Below are 27,531 nucleotides of genomic sequence, written 5' to 3'. Positions count from 1 at the left end.
GCTTGACACGCCTTCCGCGCGCCACCTCTCTCCGCTCACGGGCTGGTGCCACCAATCTCAATTTCGCCCGCGCATCACCATGTCGGTGTGTGCACGCCCGCGCGCACACCCCGCACGGACCCGGAGCCCGCGATCTTACTGGGCGCTGTTCTCATGCAAGTATGAGCGCGGCGGAAAGACGATATAGAAATACGACGCGGGGGCGGCATTCAGAACCACCACAGTCGCGGGACCCCTGCAAGCACGCACGCCCACTGAGCGATGCCATCGTACCTGCGCCCCGAAGCCCCGTCCGCCGCAGAGCCCGAGGAGCTCGTCGCGCTCGTGCCCCTGCTGCCCATCGACACCCCAAGCGCGCGGCCGCCCCCGCCACCCCGCCTGCAGCTCCCTCTGCAGGAGCTCGTCGCGGGGTACATGCGGACGTCGCACATCGTGCCAGCCGCCTGCCCGCGCTTTCTGCCGGCAGAGAGCGCCCTGCGGACGACGATGTGCGACGACGTGCCCGCGGACATGGACGCCGCGCTCACGTCGCTCGCAGCCGCCCGCCGCGCGTTTGACGTGCAGAAGCGGCGCGCCCCACAGCACCTGCTGTCGTACGAGCAGCAATGGAACTGTGTCGATCGATATGTCCACCCCCGCGCCCTCTCCTCCGGGGCGTCGCGGGGCATCACGCTGTTCCTTGTGCACTCCGGGGGGTTCTCCCGCCAGGTCAGATTTTGCAAATGTGGCATTTCGAATGGAGAGCTGACACACACCGTAGATATGGGAGCCCATGCTAAAGCCCCTGCTTGCGCGATTATCTGAGTCCGCGACCGACGTAGTGGATGAGATATGGTCCTTTGAAGCCGTGCAGCATGGCGACAGCGCGGTCATCAACGACCACGCGCAACGAGATATCGGTAAGGCGCTCGCCGCCACCCAGGTCAATCTTCGTTAACGATCGCTCGTGGCAGTCGATTGGCACGACCTCACCCGCGACATCCTCAACTTCCTGTCAACATACCTCCCCGCGGACCCGGGGGCGGCGCTCGCCACCGTCCTGCACCCCGTCGCGCCGCACGAATTCGGAAAATCACGGCGCCGCCGGCTCGTCGGGGTCGGCCACTCCTTCGGCGGCACCATATTGTGAGCATCCCTGCCCTTTGCTCGTCCATCTGCTGTCGAAACTGATTTCGCAATCCTCCAATGCCTAGGGCGCGCGCAGCCCTCGCCCAACCAGACCTATTCGACTCGCTCGTCCTCGTCGAGCCCATCGTCTTCTCCGCCGCGTTCCAGGACCGCGGACCCGGCCCCGGCGCGGGCATGCTCAAGTTCCTCTTCACGTCCACGCTCGCGAAGCAGCCGTCCTTCCCCAGCGCGGCCGACGCGCGGGCATACTTCAGCACATACCCGACCTCCGCGCGCTGGGACCCGCGCATCCTCGAGGTCGTGATGCGGCACGGGCTTGTTGCAGACTCTACTGACGCACATGAGGGCGAAAACGGTGATAGGCCTGTGCGATTGAAGACGCGGCCGTTCGACGAGACGGTAGTGACGTACGGCTGGCGCGCCGCGCACGAGGTGTGGGCGGCGCTCCCGGCGCTCGAGCCGCGCCTCTCGCTGCACTGGATCATGAGCGGGAAGTCCGCCGCCTGGCAAGTCCTCGGCCTTGCTCAAATTTGAAGATTCAGGACCGCGCGCTGATGTCATGTTTTCTAGGACTGGGGGACGCGCGATGACGCGACGCACCGTGTGGCGGCGGCCCGCGAACGCGAGCAACGTGCTCATCCCCGACGCGGGCCACAGCGTGAGTTTAGCTCGAATCGAGCACCCCCGAACCAGAATAGCAGCTCACCGCCTTCTTCTTCTTCCTCTTCGAACGCGGACGATAGATCCTGCAAGAGAAGCCCGACGAGCTCGGTGAGTACGCCAGCCCTCGTCCTCGCCGCGCGCGGGCCGTGCACCGACACCGACTGACGTACGCGCCGCCACAGCGGGGGAGGTGTTCGCGTTCCTGTTCAGCAAGTACGGGCATCTCGACGCGATGCGGGTGCACAGCGGGCTCGCGAAGCTGCAGGGGCTGCTTCCGTGGGTGTACACAATGCACAAGCTCTAGCAGCAGATGCGCGCGCGATCACGTCGAGCTGGCTGTTGACGGTGGTGTCTTTGGGACTATCATGGATCATCAATTACGGTGTTGTACTTTTAGACCGTGGGCGCATAGATATTCTTTTTCGCGCTGTTCGCTTTGGGCGTTGTCCGTTGGGATACGTGTGCTGTGCTTGTAGGTAAGATGCCAATCCTCCAGGGTGCTGGTGGGCGGCGAAACGTTGTTTGTGAAAGGAATTGCAAGAGCCACTCTTCCGTGCCTATGATGTGAGTTTCTTTGACTGTTGTCGTAAACAGAATTGCTAGGGAAATTGCAAGCGCCGCTGCGTCGTATCCTTGCCGAGCATTTCCTAGATCATTGTGGTGAACGCCGCCTTACCACCTGAGCCGATTTGGGTCCCTGACAATGCACAGCGTCAGAACATCAGTTTACAGGAGACCCGCAGACAAATTGGATAGATACGTGCCGTACCAAATCATGTCTCACCCGCTTCGCGCGATGCAGCTCGAGAACGCAACGCGACCACCTTCCAACCATATCTCTCCGACAGTTTCAGAGCGCAATACGGGGTAATGAGATGCCTGTCGGGGAACAAGAAGCAAGGATGGCAAGATGCGGGGCCCGAGGAGCACAGTATCGCGAAGAGCGTAACAGCGCGCGGAGCCGGTGGTTCCTTGTCAGGCAAGCTACTTCCTCGGGGTGGGGATACTCAACAAGCACCAGATAAACAGTTTTTCTAGCGAATAAAGAGGCAAAAGTACCGAGTCGGGGTATGGTAAGTCCATTACCTAGTTCCCAGGCCGTTGAGGGAGAAGGTTTTCTGCACAGCACAGGGTAACTCCGCCGGAGGGCGCACGCCCGCATCCACCTCGGGCCACGATAGATTGCGGGTCCCGTGCGTCCAAGTTCCTGAGGATGGCTAGGTTCGACCAGAGCACAGCAGATCCTAGGTACCGGGGAACCTTTCTGCAGAACGTGCGGAGAAGACGCGGCCAGTGACCAGGGATCAGGGATTCTATAGTCTTGGCAGGCATCCGCGACAACCGCGCAGGTGAGAGAGGCCAAACTTAGTTCGTGCGCAGGATGCGCAGCGGACGTGTAGGTCGGTCAGAGCGCAATACGAGTGCTGCTCGGGGTCCTGCGAAGCCTCGTCGCAGCACGGGCGAGTCGTCGAAGATCGATCATGTCTAGGGCGGACATATTGGGGGCTGGTTCGGGAGGGCGTTACGTCGCTGCGCCGCGCCAGATGCGTCTGAATCGCAAGGAAGTCGAGAGCGTAACGACCTGAAGAGGGCGGTGTCAACGACGCGGACGATATTGAGGGCGACGGACGAAAATAATATCATGAGGATGAGACCTTGTGCCGAAAGCTGTATCCATGGGCGTGATGTCTTCTGTCCTGGCATCAAGCGGTCGCTAGAACGAGACAGGGCCATACGATGCGTACCGCAGGAAGACAGCAGGATAGACACTGCCATGATGAATGAGACCTTTACGCAGTATGCGAGCACGTACGGAACAAGTAACGCGACGGACCCGGTGAGCAATATGCGTCCTTTGCTCGGCCCTGGCTCGAAATTTTATCCCCGCCTGTCTGGCGGTGGAGTATTGAGGCGAACGATTTGCCAGAGTTGCCCGAGAAAGAGACGCCATCTGCGCATTTGGCTCACGCAGCAGGCGCGCCGCAGCGAAGGTTTGCGCGGCCGGTGCCGTGCGCCGTCCTCCGGTGACAGCGCGCGACATGAGCGCGCGATGGATCTTCGTGGCTGGCACATCTTCTCCTGATGCCGCTTGCAGTTGGAGACGAGGATCATGACAAAGTGAGAGTTCCACAAGGGGGAAGTATTGGAAGAAGAACGAACATGAAGATCATCGTGAATTCCGCCGAGGTGGCTATGGCGGACAAATACGAACAAATACAACATAGTACACGCCGACACCGACGCCGTCTCGGACCCCCGGCGGGATGCCGTCAGGCTTCCACCTACCACACTCTGCTTGTTCTGAACAGAGAATGATGTCTGTCTTATCGGACTGAAAGCGTACAGTAGACGTGAGGTCGCGCTCGCATCAGGTTCTCCAGTTCATTAGCATTGTGGCACACCGCAGACAGAACCACACATGACGCACTCCAACATTTAACTACGACAGCGCATCGGACACCCCATCGACTTCTATGGCAGTGCACAAGTACCTCCGCCTCCGGTCGACGACGAAAGGCGAAAGGAGTTGCCCTTGATCTGCTCAAAGGGACAGACAGCCGTCACGACTCCCATGGCACCCACAGCGTCTGACTCTGCCGGCTCGGCCGGCGGCGATCCCGTGTGCAGCGCCAGTCCTGCGGATTCACAGCGCCGCCGAGGAGAGGAGCTTCTCCATCGGTCAAGGGGGGACAGGCCAGGTATCGGTGAGAAAGCTCCCGGGTTGCGACTGAGTACTGATGGGGCGCCGTTTGATCACGCTCGCCGTATCGCCCGCAGGTAAACTTAGTATTACCGCTGTCTGAAACAGCATTCCGTCCTGAAGTGCAAATTAGGCGTTGCGTGCCAGTGCGCCGCTGACCCACGCCGAGCGGTACTATAAGGGTCGGCTAGCCCAGCGCTCCTCCGGTTCCTCATCCGACAGCACTCGCGCCCCGTCCGTCCTCGACCCTTCCCTGCACGGCGCCGCAAACATGGACAACTCTACCGCGACCCAGTGCCCACCGGACGTCAATGCAGAGATCCTCTCCCAGCTCGACCTTGGCAGTACTATCGGTGTCGCTTTCCTCGGAGTGGCCATTTCCTCCGCGTAAGTGTCTCTCACTTGCGGAATTGTTCTCAAGCTGACGGCATGCTCTAGGATTTACGGCATCACATGCATCCAAACCTTCCAGTACTACCGGTCTCCGAGGGGGAGCACAGACACACCATTCCTGAAGATCATTGTAAGTCTTCACCCTGTACTGTCCTGTCTTCCGGCTCACTAGTTTCGCTCGAAGGTCCTCATTCTATGGTAAGCTACTTCCCTAAAAGTCCTCGCATGTCAATCTCAAGACGTCCTCCATCAGGATGCTCGACTCAACACATCAAGCGCTGATCGTGCAGATTCTGTACCACTATCTGGTCCTCAACTATGCGAATGCCCTTGCTCTCTTGCGTACTGTTTGGAGTATCCCGGTATGTCTTAAATGGTGCTTGTGTGTCCGCCCTCAGTCGAACTAAGCTCCTGCCCGACGTAGACGGAGATTATTGTCAACGTGCGTACTTGGTCCGCTGCACTTGCACACGTTCTAATTTAGCGCCGTGCGAAACAGGCCGTCATCGCATGCATCGTCGAGACGTGCGTGTTCTATGCACCTTTACTTTACGCGTACTCGTGCTAACCGTCATGAAAACGGCAGGTTCTTCGTTATGCGCATCTGGAAGCGTATGTGGCCCTCGATCGCTGTGCAGCAGCCAGCCCATTCATGTATGTTTTCCTACAGTCAGCAGGAACGTCTACGTTAGCGGCGCATGCGTAAGTTATCTTAGGGATTCAGACACTAATTCTGTGCTGATGTGCGGCCGATATAGATGGTTTTCACCATCGCCCACTTAAGTGAGTAACCAGAGTAATATAATCGGGCCCTGCAGCTTACCAACGCTGTCCCCGCTCGCACAGCGATGAACCTTGGTATGTACATCGGTGTATAGAAACCGGGTACCTCGGGCTGACATGCTCTCGCAGTCTTCCCGATCAGAACGTGAGCATGAACTCCATCTCAGGAGTCTTCCGAACGTTGCCGATATTGCATGTCCGCTAACCTCGCATACAGGTTCTTCTACCCCGTCCTCGTGGAGGCGGAAACGAAACTCAAGGTGGGCACCTGCCTGTCACCCTTGACCCTGTCCGCGTCACTTACACCTTTTTCGGTACACAGTCTACCGGGTCGTCTGGCCTCGGCGTGGCAGTGGTTGCGGACGTCTCGATCTCCGTGGCCATGGTGTGGTATTTGCGCAAGGGGCGCACCGGTCTCCGCAAGTAAGTACCGCGCATGGCTATCCCTCTCATTCCTGACGAAGAGCTGACGAATGCCCGTCCTAGGTCGGATGACATGATCGGCCGTCTCATCATGCTCACCATTACCACGGGCTCATTCACGACGTAAGGGAGCCGGCTGTAGTTGTAAGAGAGCCGTACGCTAACGCGGTAATCCATGCTGAACAGTATCTTCGTGATTGCGAATCTGATCGCCGTACGTCCATCATGAACTCCGCTTCGCGATTTAACACTAACATACCCGCGTGCAGTACCTCGCCGCGCCGGCCCAGCTCTACGTGCTGTTCTTCAACTTCATGCTCGGGAAGCGTACGTGATCCTCATTCTCCAACACGTTCCGCTCGCTCACCCCGTTGCAGTGTACATCAACTCGCTCCTCACATCGTAAGCACCCAACACACCGCTCCAACGCCACAGCCGCTGATACGACCCCACGATACCCAGACTGAACAGCCGCACATACGTGCGCGGCGGAAACGAAGCGATCACACAAGTCAACTCGATCCCGCTCTCCACCTTCCAGGCGCAGGAAGGCCAGGTCTCGCACTCGAACTTCACTGGCTCGACAGTGCTCGCGGTGCGTTTCTCTCCTCCCCTTCCTTCTAGCCCCGATTCCCGTTCTGACGTACGCACAGTCGTCCGAGGAGGGCAAAAAGGCATATGTCGTCTAGTCGACCCGGGCTCCGGGCATGATACACCCGGCCGGGTTGTCTCATTGTGCTGCTTTCGCGCGCGGATGGTTCTTGGGCGCCGATCTGTTGTAGGATGCGTGTATGTACTATCATGAGGTATTGGATATCTATTACGTGCCAATTCATACCCATGCTTTGTTGTATTTCTCTGCACATCAGCGCTCTCAGTGAGGAGTACCGTGCGTTCGCCGTGGCGGCACCGCGACCGCTCCCATAATGTCACGGACACCCCGGTCGGGTCGGGCACGGTCGACATGGGCTTCTCCGACAACGCGCTCTACACACAAATCACCGCCGATTATCCCCTGCGGAGCAGACCTCCCCGCATTGGGGCCAGTACATGTTGGGCACTGGCCCCCGGGGCAGGCTGACAGCGTGTGTACCGCCGCTCACTCCTTGAGGTTTGGGCCCGGAGCCATCGGATGTTACATGTCGCATGTCGCGCCAGCCTGCGGCCGCGGCCCCGTTGACGCCCCGATCTACGGCGCATCTCGCACCTAACAGCCATTTCTGGCCAGCGGGGATCGTATGTCGTCGCCTGATGTGGTCGTCAGATCGGTAGGAAATCGTCGAAACGGCTTCGAGGTCACGCACCATCATTTCAGCGATTTGCGGTGGGGTCGGTGAGGAGGACTCGCCTTGCAGTGGTGTAATTTATATTGACCCGGGCGCGCCGTGCTCGATCGGCGAGTCCATAGCGGTCGGGCCCCTGAGTCCGACGGGTACTGTACGGCGAACCAAGTGCCAGCGGTAGATTGGCATAAAAACCCAGACCAGAATGCTCCAGCAACTCCCAGCGGCCCGGGGTACAGCGGCGTATTGCATCCGCCAAGTGGCAGCATCCTTCCGACCCCAGTACCCTGGATGGACAGCCACGCGACCGAGGGCGATTCGACGGCTGTGTGGCCGCGGCGAGATCCCAGGAAACGCTGATGGGGCCGCGGAGTTTGCCCTAGCTCCAGGCTTCAGCTGCAGTGCAAATTAGCGTTTGCGCCCTCGAGCCGGCCGATCTGCACTATGTGCATCGGGGAGGGCGCGGGGCGCTGGTGATATCATAGGTTCGCCGGTCGCCGTGCTGCGCGAAGCGCGGGCGTATGTTCAGCGCGACAAGTTGTCGCGGGACGGTTGAGAAGGAGGTGACGTGCCGCCGCTGCGTGTGCATGCGCTGTCTATGCTGCCATGACGTGCGAAGCTTTCAAGACCGATATGCCCTGCCGGTTTCTATAAGAAGGGCAGAGATGTCAGTCATCAATGAACTCTACTGGTACAACGACCAAGATGCAGTATAAAGAACTTACTTTATCAACGCGTACACGAACGTCGTGCGCGTATGATGCGAAGAAGACGTACTAGGAACTAGAACGACTTCTCACTAGTATCAATCCACACTTCACGCAAGATCAGAACACAGAGAGACCATCGGAAGTAAAGACGAAACGCAACGACAGGTTCGTCAAAGGAGAAGCAATGAACTGATAGCGATCACAGCCTGCGAGGGGGGCGATTACTTAGTCGAGAACCTAGTTGCATCCTCATGATAGGTATTAGGGCCATTCAAACTGCACCATATTCCAGAAGCAGTACATACCGTGAAACGAGCTGTCTCGGCGTCGGAGGATATCGTCGGTCGGGAGGTGGCGGTCAAATAGAGGGACATCACTTCGCCGGGACTGTCCCTGACTGTCCGGGGTCCTTGGCGTTCAGTAGCGGGAATTTTGACCGGAAATCCGAAGCATGATTTCAGCGTCAGGCATGTCTGTCTTGCTGATCTACCCTCTCAGTTCTGGCTTCTCAGTTCTGGCACGCATTCTCTGTCTGTCTATGTATCGCCGAAGTACCCATCTTCGTGATCCTAGGCAACACCGCAGTCCCAAATAACTGTGCAGCGTCCCTTGGCAGATGGTAGTACGTACCGACAGCCGACATTGACAGGTTTAGGGCACGACGTGCGCTTGGTGGACGGGGAAGTCGTCCTGCCGCATGGGCAACCGTGAGCCGAGCCCTGGCGTATTATCGGAAGCTGGAGAGAAGAGGGTATAAATACTGCGGAATAGGACAGTTGAAAGGTGTGCGTTCCCGATCAGTCAAGCGTCCTTCTCTGCCCCTGCGTAGCGTTCTTCTCGCTCGTGATGCGGGGCGTGTTGGGAAAACGAGGACCGATGCTCGCCTCACGACGTTCATGGGTGGAAGCGGCGTGGCGCCGGGAACCGCTCTCGATTATACGTCCTCCGCGCTTACCGCACAGCGTGTTTGGTACGTCGAGAGTCATGTGTCTTCCCCCTCTTTGGATGGACGAAGGTGTCCCATGTAGTGACCGTGCGGCGGCGTGCGGCCGAGATGTGTCTCATCAGGGTAGGGTATTCAGTTCAAGGATAGCGTTTCAGGGCGGCGGGGCGGGGGCGGCACACTGCGCGCGCGATGGTTTCTTCACCTCGGCGTTAACCTTCTCGGCCGGCGCCGCTGTCAACGGTGTGTCCCATCTCTCTCGTGTGGTGCCCGCTCGCTGTCGTCCTCTACGCTGCTTGTTGTGAGCTGCAATACGAGCACCAAACTGGTGATCAACCGCTCTTAAGAGTCAAGACTGCTTGTTGCCTGCTCATGTGAGTGGTTCCTTCTGGACGAACACAGCACTTGCACAGCAAGCGCCGCTTAGTCACATCTCCGGTCTTAGTGGGCTTCTACGGGTAGCTAGAACGTGGAAGCAGAACCTCTAACTCGCCCTGCGTTCGCAGCCGTATAACGCAATCCAGACCCCCCTGCTTAGCCCCTCTCCTGCCGCTTCCCACCGTCGACGACGTTGAGCTGTAGCCATCCTACACCTCCCCGACTGGCAGCACATTAACTCACAGAACGCCACAAGCTGAACAAGTATGGTGAGCATGCTTGGTCTCGCGTGGTCGCCACCATCACGTTGTTGACCTGTTGTACGCGCGTACTGCGCATTAGGCAATTCCCAAGACTGAAAATCCCCTGCGTTTCGGCATCCTGGGGGCCGCCCGCATAGGGCCTGACGCGCTCATCTCGCCCGCGAAGAGCCACGCCGACGTCGTCGTCGCTGCCGTCGCCGCCCGCAGCGCCGACAAGGCGAAGAAGTACGCCAAGACACACGGTATCGCGAAGACGTTCAGCGGGGCGGAGGCCTACCAGCGTGAGTGCGAACATGCACGTGCCGCGTGTCGTCCTGTCTCACATGGGCGGCCCCAGAACTTCTCGACGACCCGGACATCGACGCGGTGTACATTGCTGTGCGTCTTCTTGGAGCCCGTGTACATGGCGCGCTCTCACCTTGGCGATATTGCTCTTGCTAGCTCCCGAATGCCCTACATTTCGAGTGGGCTATCCGTACGCTCAACGCCGGCAAGCATGCCCTCATCGAAAAGCCCATTGCAGACACCGCAGAGGAGGCGCGCCAGATCCTCGACCTGGCAGAGCGGAAGGGCTTGGTTGCCCTCGAGGCCATCCACTTCACGTTCGTCCACTCTTCAGAGATAATGCATGACTCCGGCAACTCACATTGGCGACAGGTTCCATCCCGCGACGCAGCGCGTCAAGGCCATCATTGACAGCGGGGAGCTGGGCAAGGTCAAGAGCATCGTCGGCGAATTCGCCATCCCGAGCATCCTCTCGTCCATGTTCTTCATGAAAGACGACATCCGCTACCAATACGACCTCGGCGGCGGCTGCACGATGGACATGGGCGGTACGTGCCCCCTTTCTCCTCGCCCCCCCTCCTCACCCCCCAACCTCCTCCCCCCACAGTATACCCCCTCGCCGCCATCCGCTTCCTCACCGGCACCGAGTCCGACCCGCCCGAAGTCACCCGCGCCAAGGCGCTCGGCAACCCCGACAAGACGCGCATCGACCGCGGCATGCAGACGACCTACAGCCTCCCCGCGTCCGTCTCGGGCGAGACGTACGTCGACTTCGCCATGCCCGGGTGGGGCCCGTTCGGGCTGCTCCCGCGCATGCCGAAGCTGAGCGTGCGCGTCGCGCTCGAGGGCGGCGACATCGAGTTCTTCAACTATCCCCTCGCGGGGGCGTACCACTGGATCAAGGTCAAGCCGCGCAAGGGCGCGGCGCGCACGGAGAAGGCGTACAAGCACCCGGATGGGAAGGGCGAGACGTCGTGGACTACGTGCGTCCCTTCCTCACTTCTACTGGTGCATGTGCGCGCGCTGACGTGGCTGGATGGGCTGTAGGTACCGGTACCAGCTGGAGGCATTCGTGGACAAGGTGCGCGAGCGCACGCCGCAGTACTGGACGGACCCGAAGACGACGATCACGCAGCTCGAGGCGGTCGGCCGAATCTACGCCGCGGTGAGTGCCTCCCGCGACGTGCAGGCACAACAGCGCCGCTGACGCTTACATCTCATGCAGGCCGGGCTTCCTCCGCGCATCCAGTCGTCGTATGTTCCTCCCGCGGAGACGGAGGAGGCGGAGGTGGAAGCTTGAGCGCGGCGTCGTACGTGCCCTTCACCTGCATATACCCCCTTTCTTTATTTCTCCGGTCGTAGTGTGCCCTCATCGATTTTATGCATGCCTACCATAACATCGTCGTCGCCCTTGCCCTTGCCCACCCATCGTTCCGTGTCGTAAAGTGCCTTGTAAATATGCACCCCCCACACTCACTCTTGTCTAGTCTACCCGCCCGTACCAATGTTACTCTGCAACGATGCACTATGTTGTCAGACTTAACGTAGGTTTGTTGTGCGCGGACCGGCGAGGAGTGGGCTAGAGTGATATCGCTCAGTGTTCATCTGCAGGTTGGCCCAGGCATTGCCACCGGCCAGCTCAGAGCTGCAGTACTAGTCAGCCGCGGAGGTTGAGGCCAACGAGATCTGACATGTATCTCAACTCCGCCTCAGATCCGTCGTCCTCGTCTCAATCTTCAATATTGGATGTCCATTTGTCGAAATGTTGCATTCCTCCAAACTCTAAGTCGGCTAGACTTGGGCGCCTGGCACGCGCGGGTCGCCGGCGCCGTTCTGGGTGGACGCTTGAAGTCGGGCAGCACTAGGGCGGAAAGCGAAGAAATATTATACAATATCAAAAGCGGCACATGCAAAGCGCATGGTCTAGCAAACGAGAAAAGCGACGCTCGACCCCAGCAGCGGTACGTCCGCCAGTCCTGACGCGCGCCGCCGTAGCCCATACCACACCCCCGCCACGGCTCATACTATCTGCGGGAGCGTCGGCGTCTCCCCAGGGGTCACCTTCCACTCCATCTCGCGCCCCTCCGCCGCAAGCTGCGACCCACTCCCGCTCCCGCGCTCCTTCTCCTCCTGCAGCCCCCACGTCCCGTCCATATCCTGCCTCAGCTTCTCCTCGCGCATCAGCAGCACCGTCAGCAGCCCCGCGCCCGACACGCCCAGCATCACATGCCAGATCAACCTCGTCGCGCGCGCGAACACCGCGCGCACCTGCGTGCGCAGCGGCTCCTGCAGCCCGTTGATCGTCGGGATCACCGCGTACGCAATCTGCACGCCCTGCGGGAAGCGCGCGGTAAAGTCGGGCGGGAGGTCGCGCAGGAGCGTGTTCTGCAGGATCGTGCCGCCCACGACGATGCCCCAGCTCTGCGCGAAGCAGCGGAGGAAGGTGAAGAACGCGAGCGCGTGCGCGCTGTTCGACACCGGCAGCGGGGCGAGGATCGGGAACTGCGTGCTGATCCAGATGATGCCGAGCCCGACCCCCAAGGGCACCTGGCAGCCGATGTAGGCGGCGCGCGAGGAGGCCTCGTTGAGCGTGGAGAGCACGCCGAAGCCGATGAGGATGATCGCCCAGCCGATGTAATTCTGCGGGCGGTAGCGGTCGACGATCTGCACGGAGAGGCCGGTGGCGATGGCGAAGGCGGGGATGGTGAGGCAGAGCGCGAACATGTCTACGCCTGAGCCGACGGCGGACGCGCCTTTGGAGGCTTGGAAGTAGACGGGGAGGTAGTCTGAACGAGAGTTAGCGTGGAAAGGATGATTTACGAGTGGGTACTCACAAAGAGTGGCGAGGGCAACGATGCCATGGAAGAAGGTGCCTGCATATCTATACTTCCAAGCTTAGTCGTGTTTTACACTAGGCAAGTTTGATATCCGTACCCGCTGAAGGTCGTACGGTTCGTGAAAAAGAAGCGAGGGACCTTTGAGTTTTCGTTAAGTCTGCTCAATTATCCCCCCATATAGCGTAGTGCACTCACCGTTGGGCCCTTGAGCCAGAACATCTCCAGCACGAAGAAAACGATGATTCCCAGAGCTCCCACGATGAGCGGGACCAGTACGTGCGCCGAAGTCCAGGGGAACTGAAGGCCTCCCCAGGTAATCGCGAGCAGGATTGACACCGTGCTGCCAATCATCACGATAATACCTCTGTGAACCGTCCGAACGCCTCGTCAGAGAATCGCAGGATACGATATGAGGGCGATAAACTCACGTCCAATCCATCTGCGCGAGTTTCTCCGCGAGACTAGCCTTGGGCGTATGCACCCGCAGGAACATGCATGTAAGCAGGATCGCGATGCCGCAAAGGGGTATGTTGAGGAAGAACAGCCACCGCCACGCGCCCGAATCGGCTAGCGCGCCACCAATGGGCGGGCCTATCGCGCTGTCACGGCCGACGAATACACCGTCAGTCAATCGGGGACGCCAATCGAGCGGCAGCCGCGGCCGGCGGTGGCACGTACCATGCAAGCGCCCAGACGCTGCAGCGGACGCGCTTAAATCAGTCATACTAGTATTGGGCGGAAAGGACAGGTTTGGGAGGACTCACGAGGCGGTTATGCCTTGGAACTTCCCGCGCTCGGGGAGCGGGACGAGGTCTGCGTAGATGATCTCGGTTATGGCGATGCAGCCCCCGCCGCCGAGGCCCTGGACCGCTGCAAACACACGCACGCACGGTGTCAGCGTTTAGACGGGCCAGTCAAATTCGCTTCGCGGTGGCGCGACGCACCTCTGCCGGCGATGAGCATGTTCATGCTCTGTGCCGCACCAGATATAGCGGAGCCGATTGCGAATGTGAGGATGAAGAAGACGAGGACGGGTTTCCGGCCGAACGCGGAGACAAGGTTTCCGATGAGCGGGAGGACGGCAGTGGAGGCTATGGTGTACGCGCTTCCCGCCCAGATGAAGTCAATTCCATGCAGGTCCTCGACGATTGTAGGCAGAGCGGTGGATATAGCAGTCTGTGGTGGTAGAGCACATTATGAGCTCCGGCGACGTAAAGGAAGGTCGAGATGGACTGACGAGGTCCAAGGCGGAAAGCATGTCTACGACGAGATTTGAGACGAAGACCATCCAGAAGGCAAAGCCTCTGTTCGAACCGGGAGGCGGGCCGCTGTTGCCATCCATGTTTCGTCAAAATGTGTTACGAAAATGACCTTAGAAACTGTGAGTACGTACGTGGCCGCCACAGGCATACCTTCAGCCATCGTATACGCGAGTCGGGGAGTGGACCGTCGGGCTACACCCGTACAAGAGTTGCGGACGTTGAAGGTGAAAGGGAAAGGGATGGGGACAAGAAGGTTCACGCGCACAGCTCACCCTGCGTGTCGGGCGGAGGAGACGGGTGATGCATCTAGTGGAAGGCACGCGGGGAGATGCTGCGCCTGCCGCCCGGAGCATGTTCGCCACAGCCAGAGTGCTTGCAATCGGTCTTCTTCGATGTAACCGCCCGAGCTTCTCGGGCGACCCGCTCTCCGGCGCACCCAAAGCGGGAACCAACCTAACGCCGGCGGTCACCACATCTGTCGCCGTCCGAAGCTGGGTGTATGATGAATGCAGAGATCGGGAGCACCATACGACGTTTCGTGGGTGCGCAGCCTACCATTTTTATTCCAGGGCTCGGCCAGTGCGGGTAGTGTCTCCTCCGCTCAGAAAGACGAAGATGGCTGTCAACACAATGAGGGGCATCTCAGACCAGCCAACCCGGCATTCCATGGGCCGGCGGGCTCCGTCGCACAACTGTCAGGGTTGTCATATCAGCTTCTACGGCGCGGCGAAGAAGCTTGGAGAGTTCTGCCAGTGGCCACATACTGCATTCTCCGTCTGTCCTTCAAGCTGATCGAGGAGGAGCTCATCCGATAGGACCCTCAGCTGTGCACTTATCTCTCTCGATAGCGTTCTGTCGTGTTGGATGGCTTGCGGCTTCTAGTAGGCGTCATACAGAACCTCCGTTTCTCCGGAGCCGGGATGAGCTTGAATAAGGGAGTGACACGGTGAGCCCTGTACCGCGTTCGGCGCTTACGAAACTAGCATGGAGACCCCTGACACTCATATTTCCCACGCCGGCGCGACTCATTCATTGTCCTCGGACGATCAGACTCATGTTGTCGATTCCGACTACGATTACTCACACATGTTCTACCACGCCGGCGCCGCCGTCCGTCTAGAGCGTTACCTAGAGAAGCATAAGACTGATCGGCACTCGTATTGAATACGGGAGGCACAGTACTTACCAAGAGATCCGCTGTTGCCAGACTCGTCCACCGCCGCGTCATACCCCTTGCACAACCGAGCTTCGCCATCGGAACGCTCACAATCACTACCGCAGGCACCAAGTGCTGCTGAGCTCGTGCCGAAGTACGTGTCGTTGGTACGTCAAGCTTCACAGCTCTATCACACTCCTGCCGAACACAACCCTCTGACTGCCTCTTCTGAAGGTTCAGTGCGTGCGGATGTCCAATCGAGCACCTCCCGAGTCCCCGGAATCCCCACCTGCGGGTGATGCCTTGCGGTGCGCACCATGGCAGCGTGAGCGTCGTGATACAGCGCGCACAACCTCCGTCAGCGTCAGCGGCCTAGCCAAACGCTAAAAAATTGCGACCCTCAAACGGCAACCGCATCGCCGGTCTGCGCCCTCATCGACGTCGTCAATCGGACACGGTCGCGCCCATCTAAAATGAGCCATCGCACGGGTTCATCGCCGCTGGACGCTGCGGCAGCAGTACGCTGGGGATCATGCTCCAGGCCTTCCGAGGGAGGCTCGAACGACGCACACGGCCAATCGCATGTCGACGTTGTGCCAACTCTACGTAGATGGGCTCGGCGGTGACGCGCAGCGGGTTCTATGGCGCCACAGGGTCCTCCGCGGGCGTGTTGCCCCTGCATGCGCAGATAAGCTTTCCGTGAAGTATCGCCTCTTCTTGGGTACTTATTTCCATTTGTCCGTGGACGGGCTGTGTCCATTGTTTCTGAGTCCCTGGCTCTGATAGATGTTCGGGCACAAACTGGATACCGCTGGCGCGCGATGGAAAAGTAAGGCGGCATTTAAGGCAAACACCGGGTACGGTTCATCATCTTCTGTGTGCTTTCGTCGAACTGTTGCTGAGTGGTTCGTAGTATCCCGGTCAACCAGCGGCAAGTGTGAAATTGGACGGAAATGCGGAATCCACGGGACAGGCGGATTTGCATTGCAACTTACTATTTGCATATCCTGTCGCATATTCGTCAGCTCTGCATTACAGAGAAAACACACCGGTATCCGGCCCTCCAGTTGTACCACCGTCCAACACCCGCGGAACCCCGGAAGCCAGATGGCGAAGCTTTACTGGGCGTGTGCTCTCTCTTCCGCGAACGGCCCCCGCTCCGCATCGAGGGGCCTGGCGAAGCTCACCGAAGTGTGCCTACCCTCGTTAGGTCCGTCGGCGTGCGGCAAACGTGGATTCTTTTGCGCGCGCGCCGCGGCGTCTTGGTGGGGCCCTGCGCCGACCTGAATCGCTCCGGAATAGAACGTCGTCGAACTCGATGCCGGATGCCGGGGAGATCTTCCGCGTTCGCGACGAAACGCATTCGAACGAGCGCCGCTATGGCCGCCGCCGCCGCCCAGCCCTCTCAAGACACCGAGCAACCTCTTCGGGCGAGCGGGCCATGAGGAGGCCATGCCCTGCTCCATCTTAGGATCTGTGTAGCTTTTTATTCGCGCCTCGAGCAATACCCATGCCATCTACGTGTATTCCCCTGCAGCAGTAGCTTGTTGTACACCCCAAACCAGAGACCCCTAAGTAATAGATATCGCCGTCCTTCTAAACTTCGGCACCATCTTCCCGGACGCCGAACGACGCTTCTCGCTGCTCAGAACACGCCCGGGAGCAGTCTGTACCTCACCCCCGCCGCCCACTCGTCCCACGCGGCGCCAAAGCGCTCCCTCAACCGCGCGTCCTCCACATTGCACCGTCTGTACAGCGACAGCAGCCCGAACAGCGAGCCCCAGCGCCACACGCCCACGAACACGCCCAGCGGCGTGCGCGCGATCCCGCACTCCGTCACGTAGCCCCCGTCCCCGAACTGCATCAGCTGCGCCCCAAGGAGGAGCAGCGTCAGCCCGGTGTAGGACGGGTGGCGCAGGTATGCGTACGGCCCGTGCGTGACGAGGCGGTGCGTCTCGGTGACGGCGACCTCGAAGGTGAAGAGGTCGCCGAGCGCGTGGTAGGACCAGAGCCGGAAGAGGCCCCCGGAGAGGAGGAGGGCGAGCCCGAGGAGGAAGCGCGGCGGGTAGTGGGTGAGTGGGGCGAGTGAGGTGGGGGCGGAGGGACAGAGGTATGGCACAAGTGGGGCGGTGGAGGGGGATGGGGGGTCGAGGAGGAGAAGGGTAGCGTGCGCCGCAGACGACGCAGCTACTAAAATCTGTAGGCAAAGGACATTAGCGTGTGGTTTGATAAGGAAGTTGGAGTGAGTGGGACACATACGCATCCGAGCCAGGCGAGATAGCGCACAATGTATTCGAACGGCTGCCCTTTGTAGATGCCCTTGGCCTGCGAGGCAGGGGGCGTTGGTGGCGTAATGGCAAACGAGAAGAGTGTTCCGGAGACCAGCAATATGGCGGCTTTGAGGATCTCCATTGGATGGATGTGTTGAGCGATGGTTTACAGCGAAAGATGACTGGTGAATGAGCTTCGTGAGCCCCTTCTAGCCCTCGTGGTGACCACGCGAACAATGAGCACCGAGCTGAAGCTGTCACGGGCAGAGAATTAGTAGCCGACTCTACGCAGGGGAGGACGAGATGGGCCTCACCGTCGCCAATCTTGGAGGACGTCAATTGGCACGACGACTGCGTCCACCTTCAGCGTTCCGTGCGTTTATGAACACCATCCTTCCCGTCCCCCTACCTGTGAAATAGTGGCCCACATCAGCCGTCTGCGCAAATGTGACCTCCCTTCCCGCGCTTGCACCTACAAAACATATCTGCGAATCACTCGGGAGAAGCAACGGGCGCATCCCGGTCCGCGCGTCAGGAACACGCCTGGCGCGGCTCCCAAACGCGCACTTGCACCGGTACGCCGCGGGCGCAGACAAACGAGCTTCGAAGCTGATGTTCGCTGTCCGAATGTGTGCGCAAGCGCGGACACGCAGGCGGGCGGGCGTGCATTCTCCGGGGTCATCGGACGATGCGACCATGAGGCCTGCGGCCTGGGGGCGCCCTTCTCGAGGGGGACACTATCTTGCCGACGATGGAGAACTTAGGGGGGAGGACAGGTTTCCCATTCGCTGTCAATTTGTGCGGAGTGTGGCCGACTTGCGTGGTTGCAACGCTGCGGGTGGAAGCTCGGCGCCGCGTGTTCTAGAGCGGGTCAATTGACGTGCACGAATGTATCTTAGGACGACTGCTACCTTTACGCGGCGTGCGTACATGCCCGTGGTTCGCGCGGGTCGACAGAAGGTGTCGGGGAGGAGCACGAAGCGGTTCGCGATAGTTAAGGGCAAAGAACGCACGAAAATCGAGGGGATGATCTACAGCAAGGGTGTCAGGGGGGCCCGGCGAGTATCGCAGACGCCGTTTCCGGAATCTGCCATCCTGCCAGTTGTACCACCTGTACCACGACATGGGGAGACGGGAGCTATGCCGCAGCGTCAGTATTCGTTGGAATATCTGCATCATAGTGGTCTGAAGATTTGATACTGAGCCACCTAGATCCGGCATGTGTGTCTCCTTAACCGACTGGAACCGGAACCAACCACCGGCGGCCCCCAAGCTCCATCTGCCAGTATCTCGATTCCTCCCTGCGTTTCCTAGTGGCTGGCCCGAGTAGAAGAGCTACCATGGGCGGCCATATAAACCGGAGGGGAGAATGAGCGGCATCCTGTTTTGCTCCTGCTCCGCACAGTGCACTCCCGCTCTCCGACCGAGCTCGAGCCTGCGCGTCTGTCTTGGTCCACCAACATGAGTCCCCTCCCTGTGCCCAACGAATATCTCGGATTTGCGGCAGCCGCTGGTGTTGTGAGTGCTAAGCTTCTTCCATGCATTCTGCGGTGCTGACACGTACGCAGGCGTCTTGGGTGTATCTCAACCGGCGCACCGTGCGCGGAGATTATGCCTTCCTCTTCTATGCCGCCTCATGCCTCTCTCTCTACGCTCTGCTGCGCGCATTCCCTCTCACGTCTGCGAGTCCATCCATTGCGGCCGCCTCCCTAGCGTTCACATACTTTACCACACTTGCGTCGGTCACGGTCGGCTACCGCCTCTCCCCATGGCACCCTTTGGCAAGCTACCCCGGACCTATGCTGTGGAGGATCAGCAGCGTCTACCTCACGTACATCTCATTCATGGGGCGGCGGCACCTTATCCTCGATAAGCTACATGCCAAGTATGGCCCGTTCCTTCGCATTGGTGTGTCCTACACAAAGCTTCCCCCTCTCAAGAATATGCACTAAAGAGGTAATTGTAGGGCCGAACACCCTCTCTCTCAACACCCCTGCGGCTACATCCGTATACTTGAATATGGAGAAGAGTGAGGCCTATCGATTCCCAGCTCACGACGATGTTGTGGGTATATTCTTCAAGCAGGAGTCTAAGGAGGTCCACAGGGAACGCAAGAAGCTCTGGGGCGGGATGTTTACGCCTAATGGGTATGTACGCTCTTTGTGCCACTGAAACGAGACTAATCAGCCCGTTTGTAGCTTGGCACAGCTGACTCCTGCGCTCGAGAAACGGACTTGGGAGGTAATGCGATGCATTGAGCGCCGGCAAAAGGCGAACGGCGGATATGTTAACCTGCCAGAGGCATTCTACCACTGGTCGCACGACTTCATGGTGTGTACACAAACTTGCGCCCTTCCAGATATGTCAAACCTCATCATTTCGACGTCGTTAGGGCGACATGGTGTTCAGTGGCTGCAATAAGATTGTGAGCACCTTGAATACTATCATCAAACGACGACATCTAATGGTGGCGCACGCAGGAACTCATGAAGAACGGTGACGCTAAAGAGCTCATCTACACCGGGAAGCTGGCGACCGTGATGCAGGACAGGTGAGAATGTCTGCGTGGCGGTACATGCTTCTCGCGCTCACATACATACATTTTCACAGCCTCGGTCAATCTCCCTGGCTCATGGACATCCTCTGGCAAATTCCGGCCACGAAGGACATGCATCAGCTGGTCAGGCTCGCATCACAGATGACGCGCACAAGGGTGCAGGCAAAGGAACTTCCTGGCTTCCGGGATCTGATCTCTTACCTGGTATGTGGCTTCCACTTTGAATACCGGGCCGTTCAACTCAACGCTTCGCAGATGGAAGGCGGCGTGAGCCTGCCCGACATGGAGCGCGACGCGGTTATCGGTATCCTCGGAGGTAAGCTCGTGCTTGTACCTACTTCTACATACAGTTAAACGCCCACTCCCTTCTCCACAGGCTCAGACAACACCTCGATTGCAATGGCGCTCTGCTGCTACTTCCTCGTCGCCGAGCCGCACTACTACGTCAAGCTCCGCGCAGAGCTCGACGCCGCCTTCCCCGAGCCGCTCGGCCACCTCGCGCCCGCCACGCTCGCGACGCTCCCGTTCCTGAACGGCGCCATCCACGAGGTCCTCCGCCTCGGCTCGCCCTACTTCCTCCCGCGCGTCGCAGGCCCCGGCGGCGCCAAGATCGACGGGCGCTACATCCCCGAGGGCACGATCGTGGCGCTCGCGGCGTACTCCCAGCAGACTAGCCCCGATAACTTCTACCCGGAGCCGATGGTACGCATGCACACTGTGTCCCTGTGTCGGAGCTATACATACATAGGCTGACCCGCGCTGGCATGTAGAACTTCCGCCCGGAGCGGTGGCAGCCCCAGGGCCTGGGCCCGGACACGAAGACGAACAAGGCCGTGCTCGCGTCTTTCTCCTTTGGTAAGCGCGAGGCTCTCTCTACGCGCATCGCATGAGCTGACAGGGTATGTGGATCACAGGGCCCCACTCGTGCATCGGCAAGATCCTGGCGTGGCAGGAGCTGCGGTACTGCCTCTCGCGCGTCGTGCTCGCGTTCGACATGGAGTTCAAGCCTGGTTTCAACGTGCAAGAATTCCGCGACGGAATTTTGAACATGCGTACGACTCTGCTCGAGAAGGATATGTTCATGAAGGTCACGCGCCGCGCGGGCGTCGATCTGGACAAGGTTTTTGCTACGCTCGAGACCCAGTAAAGGCGCCCATATACATACCCGCGATGTCGAAAAGTGTTTTTCTTGCAGTATCAAGTTAATGATACTTACTACGCTTGCCCCGTGTTGTATAACATGTCAACTATCGCACTTACAGAATACATTATACCGTGACTCAGGAATCCGAGGTATGAGCAGCGAGCAAGGAAATCGTCGAAACAATCCGGACTATGATATAACAACGGGCGGCTGGCTACAAGATACGTATTTTCGTCGTTCTTCCTGCATATCCTAACACAAAATACAAGGAAATAGTGGCGTCGTTCACTGCAAACATTCTTAAAACACTCCAAACGTAGACATTGGTCGGATACACTGAACAAATAAACGATACAAATTGACAAGAAGCGAGAAAAACAAACACCTCCAGGTATCAAACGCTGAGAACGCCGTCAGTGACGCTGAATAGAGGCCGCAACAAACAAACAGCGCGTACCTCTCGAACTTCCGCGCCTCATCCACCTCCGAATCCTGCGAGTGCAACGATCAGTGCCGCTCCAACCACAAGGTCCGCGCCCGTCGCAACGAGCGCACGCAGGGAAGACAGGACTCACCGTGACAACGAAGCGGTTCATCGCGATGCGCACCTGCTGCGACCCGATCCCGTTCGCAGAGATGCCGATGCGCGGGTCGCTGCCGCCCGAGCGGCTGCTCTGGCCGAACCGCGCACCCGTCTGCGAGAGCTTGATGTTCTCCTGGTTCGAGCGCGACGGCTGGCTGTCCCCGAGAACCCCGAGGATATACCCGCGGCTGTTCAATCTGCGGAGGGAGGGATGATCAGCGCTGATTCGGCGCGCGAGGGGGGAGAGATGGGTAGCGTACGAGGTGAGGAGCGAGTTGGCGTATACTGAGGGGGTGCACGTCAGAGATGCGAGTATGCCCTAGAAGGCGGCAACGTACGTTTTCCGAGCATGAAGTTAAAGAAGAGAACGTAGAGGTTCTTGTCCGCGGTCACATACTGTGTGGCGCCGGGTCAGTCCCTGCGTCCAAGCATAGATGGGCTTGATGAAGACTCACTGCAATGAGGTCGGCGACGTTGAATGCACTACGCAAATACACGGGGAGGGAATGCGTGTAAGCAGAATGGAAGACTCAATCATGCATATCGACACTCACGCGATGAGCAGACCCGTGGTGACCGAAAGCCCGATGAGCTTCGTGATGATATCGTTCGACCTGAGCGGATAAGCGTGGACCATCAGTACAAAGGCTTCCGGATGCGCTGAAGGACGCGAGACGCACTGGCGCAGGCCTGTGCGACGGGTATGGAGGTAGTACGCGAGCGAGAACGAGATCATGCACTCGGTAGCGACGGAGATGGACAAGCCCGCGATGCCTTGGGTCTGTAGTTACTTGTAAGACGTCTGCAGAAGGGAAGGTGGCGGAAAACATACGCGTAGTTCGATCTCTGCCGCGAATATGTTGTCGAAGGAGTAGCTAGGGGAAAGGTCAATCGGGGTTCAAGCGATGTGCAAAACGTGCGGAGGCTCACCCTCGAATGGCATACGCTAACGTGCCAGAAAGACGAGACAGGTCAGTAACGGTGATTGGACGAGGTCAAAGAGTGTGGAAGACGAACCCAGGTTCGTTCCTAAGAATTCGGATCAGTCTTTGCGAACTAGAGGTCTCTGATGATAGATGCACGCACCAAAGTTCGCGAGGGAAAGCAAAGTCTTCAGAGTGTTTTAGTCTTGTTACAGAGGCATAGGAAAATACACTGCTCGCTTACCGCGATGACCGTGAGTGCGAACGACTTGCTGACTGAGACATCCAGTCAGTTGTGTGGCGTTGAGCGGAGCTGTGATCTTGCTGATGCTCACCTTTGAAGAGGCGCACGGTCAAGAACCTAGGGCAAACAGCATTAGCTTCATCGTTGCTCGCATGAACTCACTAGACGTACCCGTTCAGGATGATGGCGAGTATAGCCTGCGCGCAGACTATCAGTGCAATAGAAAAACATATAGGGAAAAGAACACTCACGTTGAACACGACCTCCGTCTACGAGGGGCAGCCGCCATAGTTGCATGAGCATACTTGCAAACACGGGCCTGATCACTGAACGAAGCTTACCGGAATGCTCCTAAACCCAGCCAAAAATTAACAACCGTAACATTCGGTACGAGAGCGAACCACATACCAAACCATCTGGATCACTTTTATCGGGTTTGCGAAGTCAAGGATCAAGTAATTATACACGGCGTGAATAACAATCGCCTGGTGGCCGCTGTCAAATACACTGCGAAAGCGGTCAGCATTGGGGAAAGTGCGGATGTGGGACAGGTACCGACAGTAGCGCAGCCACCTATAACGGAGTGCAATTATGAACGACCATGGGATATGCGAAAAGGGAGGAGCGTACCATGAACCACACCGACCAGCTATCACTCTTGGCCTTCGCCGAACGGTAGTAGTGGAACGTTTGAAGGCACGTCACGCCATACAACCTGGCGCAGCGGTATGCGTGAGCAGAGCCGATGCGTTTGGGAAGGTAGAAGACGCACATTGATGATACACACACGCCAAGGAAGGTCACCCCCAGTGTGTCCCCCAAGCTAATGCCTGCCAGTAGAGCTGCCGCCATGATTGCCTAGTGGGAGTGTAGGGTAGGATACTGCGGAGCGCCGAACGCAAGGGTGAATAAGCTGCAAGCCACACTGCCTGGTGCCGCGAGTGAGTATGGACTGCAGGCGCATACCTTAAAAGAGCGAAATAAGGATATGCCTGGAGACGAATGCCGCCGGTGCAAAGGAGAGAGTGGGTCGACTGGAGCAGCGGCGAATCTCACCCCGGCAAGGGATAACGACGGCGAGCGAGACGGCGTGGGCACGTCGGCTCCGTTACGCTCGTGTATATGTGAGCGGGTGCGAGGATCGGGGTGTCCTGACGATCGCCTCCATAGATCCAGTGACAGGCGACATTAAAATAGTAAATGCTTACGCGGGTAAAGAGGTCCCAGGGCGCTGTACCTTATGTAGTAGGGGACCATCGGCTGTCAGGACGCAGAATCAGGTGGCATGCAAACATCTCAGATTCGGTGGGTGTGGTGGGTGGCTGCGGGAAGGCACGGTATTCCGCATCAGAAGACCGTGGCTCGTGAACGTCCGAGCCATGAAAATTTGGCCTCCGTGTCCGATTCATGCAGCGCACAAAGTCCAGAACTGCAGCACGAAATGCGATGAGCTCGCTATCGGAGCAAGCATCGAGGGAGGAAGGGCGGGAGAGGTTATGCCGCGCCGTAGTCCCCGCCCTTCCGGATGGACGCCGATCGATCGATCGCCAGTCTGCTTCCATAACCAGTTGCACCGCCGGGAGTTATACACAGCCACCCGCCCACAACGTCTTCACTCTCTTGCTGAGACTCGGTGGCCGCTTCAAACGCGAACGAAGGCGAGTCCAAAAGTGAGCGTAGTGGCAAACGAGTGCGAGGACAGCATAATGCATATCCTCCAAGGACATGAGAGTCGACGACCGATGCCGCGGCATTGCCGCTCTCGTCGGGCGGGAGTGCCACGCGCGGCAACGGCTACATCGGTGTCCACATGGCGTTGATCGACGGAGCCGTGAGGGATTCTCCCGCTAGTGGCGCGCGTCGCAACCGGTCTGTGGATGTCCGGGAGGCACTGGAAGCCACTTGGAAGCCCATAGGCCGTCCCGCCATCGTGTCCGAACGGGCTCTGATGGGCCACCCGACGTCGCTTGGTCCATATACCGACGTCGGGGAATGTTCCGTTACTGACTAGCCGGCGTCCCATTCGATATTGTGCAGACCCTGAGCGGCTTCGGCCCCCGGTACTCAAACGGTATGAGGCCCTCACACTGGTGTAGGGAACGGGGTTCAGAACACATCCGGGTCAATGCACTAAGCACGGAGCTCCACTCACAGTCCAGTCATCAGGCGTTTAGGCTTTCTCGGAAGAACTCTGCCTACATTGCCATGTGGAGATGGGTCCGGGTCCCTCATAATAAGCGACGAGCGCGGGACGGCAGAGCAGTCTGGTCGATCTTGACGCAAGGAAGTTATCTTATCAGTTCCGGTTGGCTATACCAAGACTACGAGTGTGTGAACCAGCGACCCCGAATGGATTGTGGCGGATCAACTGACTGGGCATGTATATATGCGACCACGCTTCCGCCGCTCACTAGTTTTCACTAGTCCGTGGTCCTCCTGATGCGGTACACGCGGGGAGTGACATCGCACGTGGGAGCCACACAAACCGGCATTTACGTGAGGCCGCTGGTAAAGCCGATTCTTCTGACGTGCACAGTGCGAACTAGTGACCCTCCGAGTGTTTACCGTTCAGGAAGAGTAGCTAGGAAAAATGGGTGAGCGGCATCCATACTTCAAGCCATGCAACTTACATGTCATGCTTTACCGTACCTCGCGGGGTTGATATTATTAAGAGGACGCCATCGGATTATCAGCTCAGCATTGTTAATCGTAGTACAGTGTGTGCTTGTGCTGACTATCCATGATCAGAACTTGGACTTCAATTGCATGGTGCGCCTGGCAGCATGAGCGTGAACTGAGAACTTGTTGAAGCGCTGTTGCTCCGATCCAGTACTACGTCAGTATAGCCCTACAAGCATCGTGAGTTATTGTGCTTACTTGCGAAGTCAAAAGCCATGTAAGTACCAACTATTTGCGTACCCTGGCACCACGCCCATGCGAACATCGCTGGCGCAGACTTGCCGCAGTCGTCGTCGATGAATGTTGCTTACGGGGATAAGCGCTGGGCGTTGTGGCGGCTGCCGCCAAGGCATATTTGGCATTGTTGTGCTTCGATCGGGAAAATGAGAGATGTTCTGGGCGCCGGATGGACTCGGAGGGCTCCAAAGTACTATGAAGTACTCACTTCGGACCCACCGTCACCGAATGTGCAGCATATTCACCCAATCCGATAGGAAGAGGATTGATGATGAACTCAGAAAGGGAACAGCTTGGCTTGACGTCGTTCACGGTGAGGCTTATCCAACTCCTCCTGTCTATTAGCCCCGCTACTCAGACGCTCTTTCTCTCTGCAACAGTTCGAACTTGTAGTTCCTCAGTAGTTCCTCATCATGATGCATTATTTGCCAGCGAAGTAGGAATAGTATACCATGTCGCACTCTTTCCTGCTGATCACTGTGGATTATACACTCATTGAACAGGAGTCCACAGAGCTATAACGTTCTTCTCGCCCTTCTCCTTCGCAGCGACCGCAACGCCGCCCGGGTCTCAGATGGCTCCCGAGTCTCAGGCTCACTAAGTCTGGCGATGTCAGTGGTTGAAATACGCCGCGCGCTACTGAGGTGCCTACTTCGGCTAGGTACGCCCTAATACCTCTGCTCACACGCTGCAATCTGTCGTCTCTCGCGCCCAGACCATCTTCGGACTCACTTTTCTCCTCGGAAGTGGTTGAATGGGGTTATGGACCTACTGCACACATGGCGACTTCTGATATTCGAGTTTCAGCCACGCTCGTTTTTGTGTCTGACTGGCTACAATCAGAACCTCGTCCATTACTCGACCGCCAGCGCCGACACGCACCAAGCCATCTACCTACCGGTCTGACATATTGGAGTCTAATCTCACGTTTACGAGGACAAGGAAGTTTCTTAAACAACACTTTTATGAACACTCGCACGCTCGTGGGACAGCACTAATGGCAATGTTAGCATCTCGCTCGGCCTCTTCCCATCCGTTCGACTTAGCGGATGACAAGCATTATCGTTTGTGCAACGTGATCTCCTCATTCCTGCAGGTCTTTTGCTGACCCCCTTGCCACCGGAGCGGGGATTTTACCCCGTGTCTTGAATGAGGGTGCAATGGCGCGCCACCCCATGCTTCAGGCCTCCAGCTAAACTGACATTCTAGAACCATTCGGTTAACATGATTACACACCTGACCGGTTGCGCCGCAGTGATTCTTTGCTCGCACTCTTTATAGGAGCGAAGACTGTGAACACGCCCTCCCATCGACCCGCAACCCCTCCGATATAGCTCGGAGTTATCATCGGTACGTGGTCCATGTGCACATGATGATTCACTCCACTAAACATATACGCAGATCCTCTTGGCAGAAGACACAAGACACTACCGCGATGGATATCGTGAAAGCTCTTGTGCTCGCAGGAACGGCAAGACTGTTCGTCACTGGCATTGCGCCTCCAAAGCGGGCAGCAGAAAGCCGTGGCGGAAAGGCCGCCGTGTACAAAGGACAGCCCTTCGAGTACCTGGTGCGCTCACTGGCCTACATCGCCTGCGTGAGTGCCCAACTCCGTCCCCTATCACTCGCAGGGCTCACCCAGCCGCCGCTCCCAGGTTCTTGTTTCCGCGTCCGCGCTCACCCATG

At 58.2% G+C, this 27,531-nt stretch overlaps 8 protein-coding genes across 8 annotated transcripts; 5 read left to right on the top strand and 3 right to left on the bottom strand.

Moving 5' to 3' along the window:
* Positions 1 to 261: 261 nt before the first annotated feature.
* On the top strand, positions 262 to 2,189 carry TRAVEDRAFT_65507 (alpha/beta-hydrolase; the record flags this gene model as incomplete). Its single annotated transcript, XM_008041704.1, has 7 exons — positions 262 to 708; positions 761 to 899; positions 954 to 1,125; positions 1,194 to 1,634; positions 1,699 to 1,786; positions 1,872 to 1,899; positions 1,974 to 2,189. 7 exons carry the CDS (start codon positions 262 to 264, stop codon positions 2,093 to 2,095), a joined length of 1,437 nt encoding a protein of 478 aa, XP_008039895.1. The 3' UTR covers positions 2,096 to 2,189.
* A 2,574-nt stretch (positions 2,190 to 4,763) lies between these two features.
* Positions 4,764 to 7,299, top strand: TRAVEDRAFT_65506 (uncharacterized protein; the record flags this gene model as incomplete). The annotated part of the gene is made up of 19 exons (XM_008041703.1): positions 4,764 to 4,879; positions 4,931 to 5,015; positions 5,058 to 5,083; positions 5,139 to 5,247; positions 5,310 to 5,327; positions 5,385 to 5,410; positions 5,472 to 5,497; positions 5,556 to 5,587; positions 5,644 to 5,668; positions 5,732 to 5,743; positions 5,798 to 5,813; positions 5,886 to 5,928; positions 5,991 to 6,091; positions 6,155 to 6,214; positions 6,278 to 6,305; positions 6,361 to 6,418; positions 6,469 to 6,493; positions 6,554 to 6,686; positions 6,745 to 7,299. The coding sequence occupies 19 exons, from the start codon at positions 4,764 to 4,766 to the stop codon at positions 6,778 to 6,780; spliced, it is 975 nt and encodes a 324-aa protein (XP_008039894.1). The 3' UTR covers positions 6,781 to 7,299.
* A 1,920-nt stretch (positions 7,300 to 9,219) lies between these two features.
* On the top strand, positions 9,220 to 11,253 carry TRAVEDRAFT_38225 (NAD-P-binding protein; the record flags this gene model as incomplete). Its single annotated transcript, XM_008041040.1, has 8 exons — positions 9,220 to 9,222; positions 9,748 to 9,949; positions 10,006 to 10,046; positions 10,110 to 10,270; positions 10,326 to 10,501; positions 10,561 to 10,936; positions 11,001 to 11,118; positions 11,179 to 11,253. 8 exons carry the CDS (start codon positions 9,220 to 9,222, stop codon positions 11,251 to 11,253), a joined length of 1,152 nt encoding a protein of 383 aa, XP_008039231.1.
* A 566-nt stretch (positions 11,254 to 11,819) lies between these two features.
* On the bottom strand, positions 11,820 to 14,544 carry TRAVEDRAFT_169894 (iron permease). The gene is made up of 10 exons (XM_008041702.1): positions 14,184 to 14,544; positions 14,028 to 14,118; positions 13,735 to 13,966; positions 13,555 to 13,660; positions 13,469 to 13,486; positions 13,219 to 13,389; positions 12,986 to 13,154; positions 12,888 to 12,928; positions 12,788 to 12,834; positions 11,820 to 12,739 (listed from the first exon to the last, which is right to left on the bottom strand). Exons 1-10 carry the CDS (start codon positions 14,210 to 14,212, stop codon positions 11,973 to 11,975), a joined length of 1,671 nt encoding a protein of 556 aa, XP_008039893.1. The 5' UTR covers positions 14,213 to 14,544; the 3' UTR covers positions 11,820 to 11,972.
* Positions 14,545 to 16,479: 1,935 nt separating this feature from the next.
* On the bottom strand, positions 16,480 to 18,224 carry TRAVEDRAFT_29790 (uncharacterized protein). Its single transcript, XM_008040981.1, has 3 exons — positions 17,793 to 18,224; positions 17,468 to 17,732; positions 16,480 to 17,405 (listed from the first exon to the last, which is right to left on the bottom strand). Exons 2-3 carry the CDS (start codon positions 17,618 to 17,620, stop codon positions 16,854 to 16,856), a joined length of 705 nt encoding a protein of 234 aa, XP_008039172.1. The 5' UTR covers positions 17,621 to 17,732; positions 17,793 to 18,224; the 3' UTR covers positions 16,480 to 16,853.
* Positions 18,225 to 19,016: 792 nt separating this feature from the next.
* TRAVEDRAFT_126095 (cytochrome P450) lies at positions 19,017 to 20,033 on the top strand (the record flags this gene model as incomplete). Its single annotated transcript, XM_008041701.1, has 5 exons — positions 19,017 to 19,386; positions 19,445 to 19,625; positions 19,677 to 19,809; positions 19,871 to 19,903; positions 19,959 to 20,033. The coding sequence occupies 5 exons, from the start codon at positions 19,017 to 19,019 to the stop codon at positions 20,031 to 20,033; spliced, it is 792 nt and encodes a 263-aa protein (XP_008039892.1).
* Positions 20,034 to 20,434: 401 nt separating this feature from the next.
* Positions 20,435 to 21,182, top strand: TRAVEDRAFT_126499 (cytochrome P450; the record flags this gene model as incomplete). Its single annotated transcript, XM_008041700.1, has 3 exons — positions 20,435 to 20,737; positions 20,830 to 20,890; positions 20,950 to 21,182. 3 exons carry the CDS (start codon positions 20,435 to 20,437, stop codon positions 21,180 to 21,182), a joined length of 597 nt encoding a protein of 198 aa, XP_008039891.1.
* A 206-nt stretch (positions 21,183 to 21,388) lies between these two features.
* Positions 21,389 to 24,074, bottom strand: TRAVEDRAFT_65501 (uncharacterized protein). Its single transcript, XM_008041699.1, has 22 exons — positions 23,896 to 24,074; positions 23,702 to 23,811; positions 23,560 to 23,644; positions 23,489 to 23,502; positions 23,338 to 23,436; positions 23,271 to 23,280; positions 23,181 to 23,198; positions 23,101 to 23,126; positions 23,021 to 23,046; positions 22,930 to 22,961; positions 22,849 to 22,873; positions 22,780 to 22,791; positions 22,693 to 22,708; positions 22,595 to 22,637; positions 22,443 to 22,543; positions 22,317 to 22,376; positions 22,218 to 22,245; positions 22,101 to 22,158; positions 22,023 to 22,047; positions 21,755 to 21,959; positions 21,637 to 21,671; positions 21,389 to 21,580 (listed from the first exon to the last, which is right to left on the bottom strand). The coding sequence occupies exons 2-22, from the start codon at positions 23,779 to 23,781 to the stop codon at positions 21,574 to 21,576; spliced, it is 1,005 nt and encodes a 334-aa protein (XP_008039890.1). The 5' UTR covers positions 23,782 to 23,811; positions 23,896 to 24,074; the 3' UTR covers positions 21,389 to 21,573.
* Positions 24,075 to 27,531: the final 3,457 nt, after the last annotated feature.

The sequence above is a fragment of the Trametes versicolor genome (assembly GCF_000271585.1).
Source record: "Trametes versicolor FP-101664 SS1 unplaced genomic scaffold TRAVEscaffold_7, whole genome shotgun sequence".
Taxonomy (NCBI): domain Eukaryota; kingdom Fungi; phylum Basidiomycota; class Agaricomycetes; order Polyporales; family Polyporaceae; genus Trametes; species Trametes versicolor.
The sequence above is the reverse complement of the archived record's forward strand: the minus strand, read 5'-3'. Positions and strand labels throughout refer to the sequence as shown.

Excerpts from the sequence above, each read along its gene's own strand:
- TRAVEDRAFT_29790 (XM_008040981.1), bottom strand. The coding sequence starts at position 17,620 with ATGGAGATCCTCAAAGCCGCCATATTGCTGGTCTCCGGAACACTCTTC. Across the intron at positions 17,406-17,467 it reads ATCTCGCCTGGCTCGGATGC|ATTTTAGTAGCTGCGTCGTC; the intron begins GTATGTGTCCCA and ends CTTTGCCTACAG.
- TRAVEDRAFT_169894 (XM_008041702.1), bottom strand. The coding sequence starts at position 14,212 with ATGGCTGAAGGTATGCCTGTGGCGGCCAC. Across the intron at positions 14,119-14,183 it reads GGTATGCCTGTGGCGGCCAC|CGGCCCGCCTCCCGGTTCGA; the intron begins GTACGTACTCAC and ends GGATGGCAACAG. Across the intron at positions 13,967-14,027 it reads TGCTTTCCGCCTTGGACCTC|ACTGCTATATCCACCGCTCT; the intron begins GTCAGTCCATCT and ends CTACCACCACAG.
- TRAVEDRAFT_65501 (XM_008041699.1), bottom strand. The coding sequence starts at position 23,781 with ATGGCGGCAGCTCTACTGGCAGGCATTAGCTTGGGGGACACACTGGGG. Across the intron at positions 22,874-22,929 it reads TCGCACTCACGGTCATCGCG|ACTTTGCTTTCCCTCGCGAA; the intron begins GTAAGCGAGCAG and ends AACACTCTGAAG. Across the intron at positions 21,672-21,754 it reads TGAACCGCTTCGTTGTCACG|GATTCGGAGGTGGATGAGGC; the intron begins GTGAGTCCTGTC and ends TTGCACTCGCAG.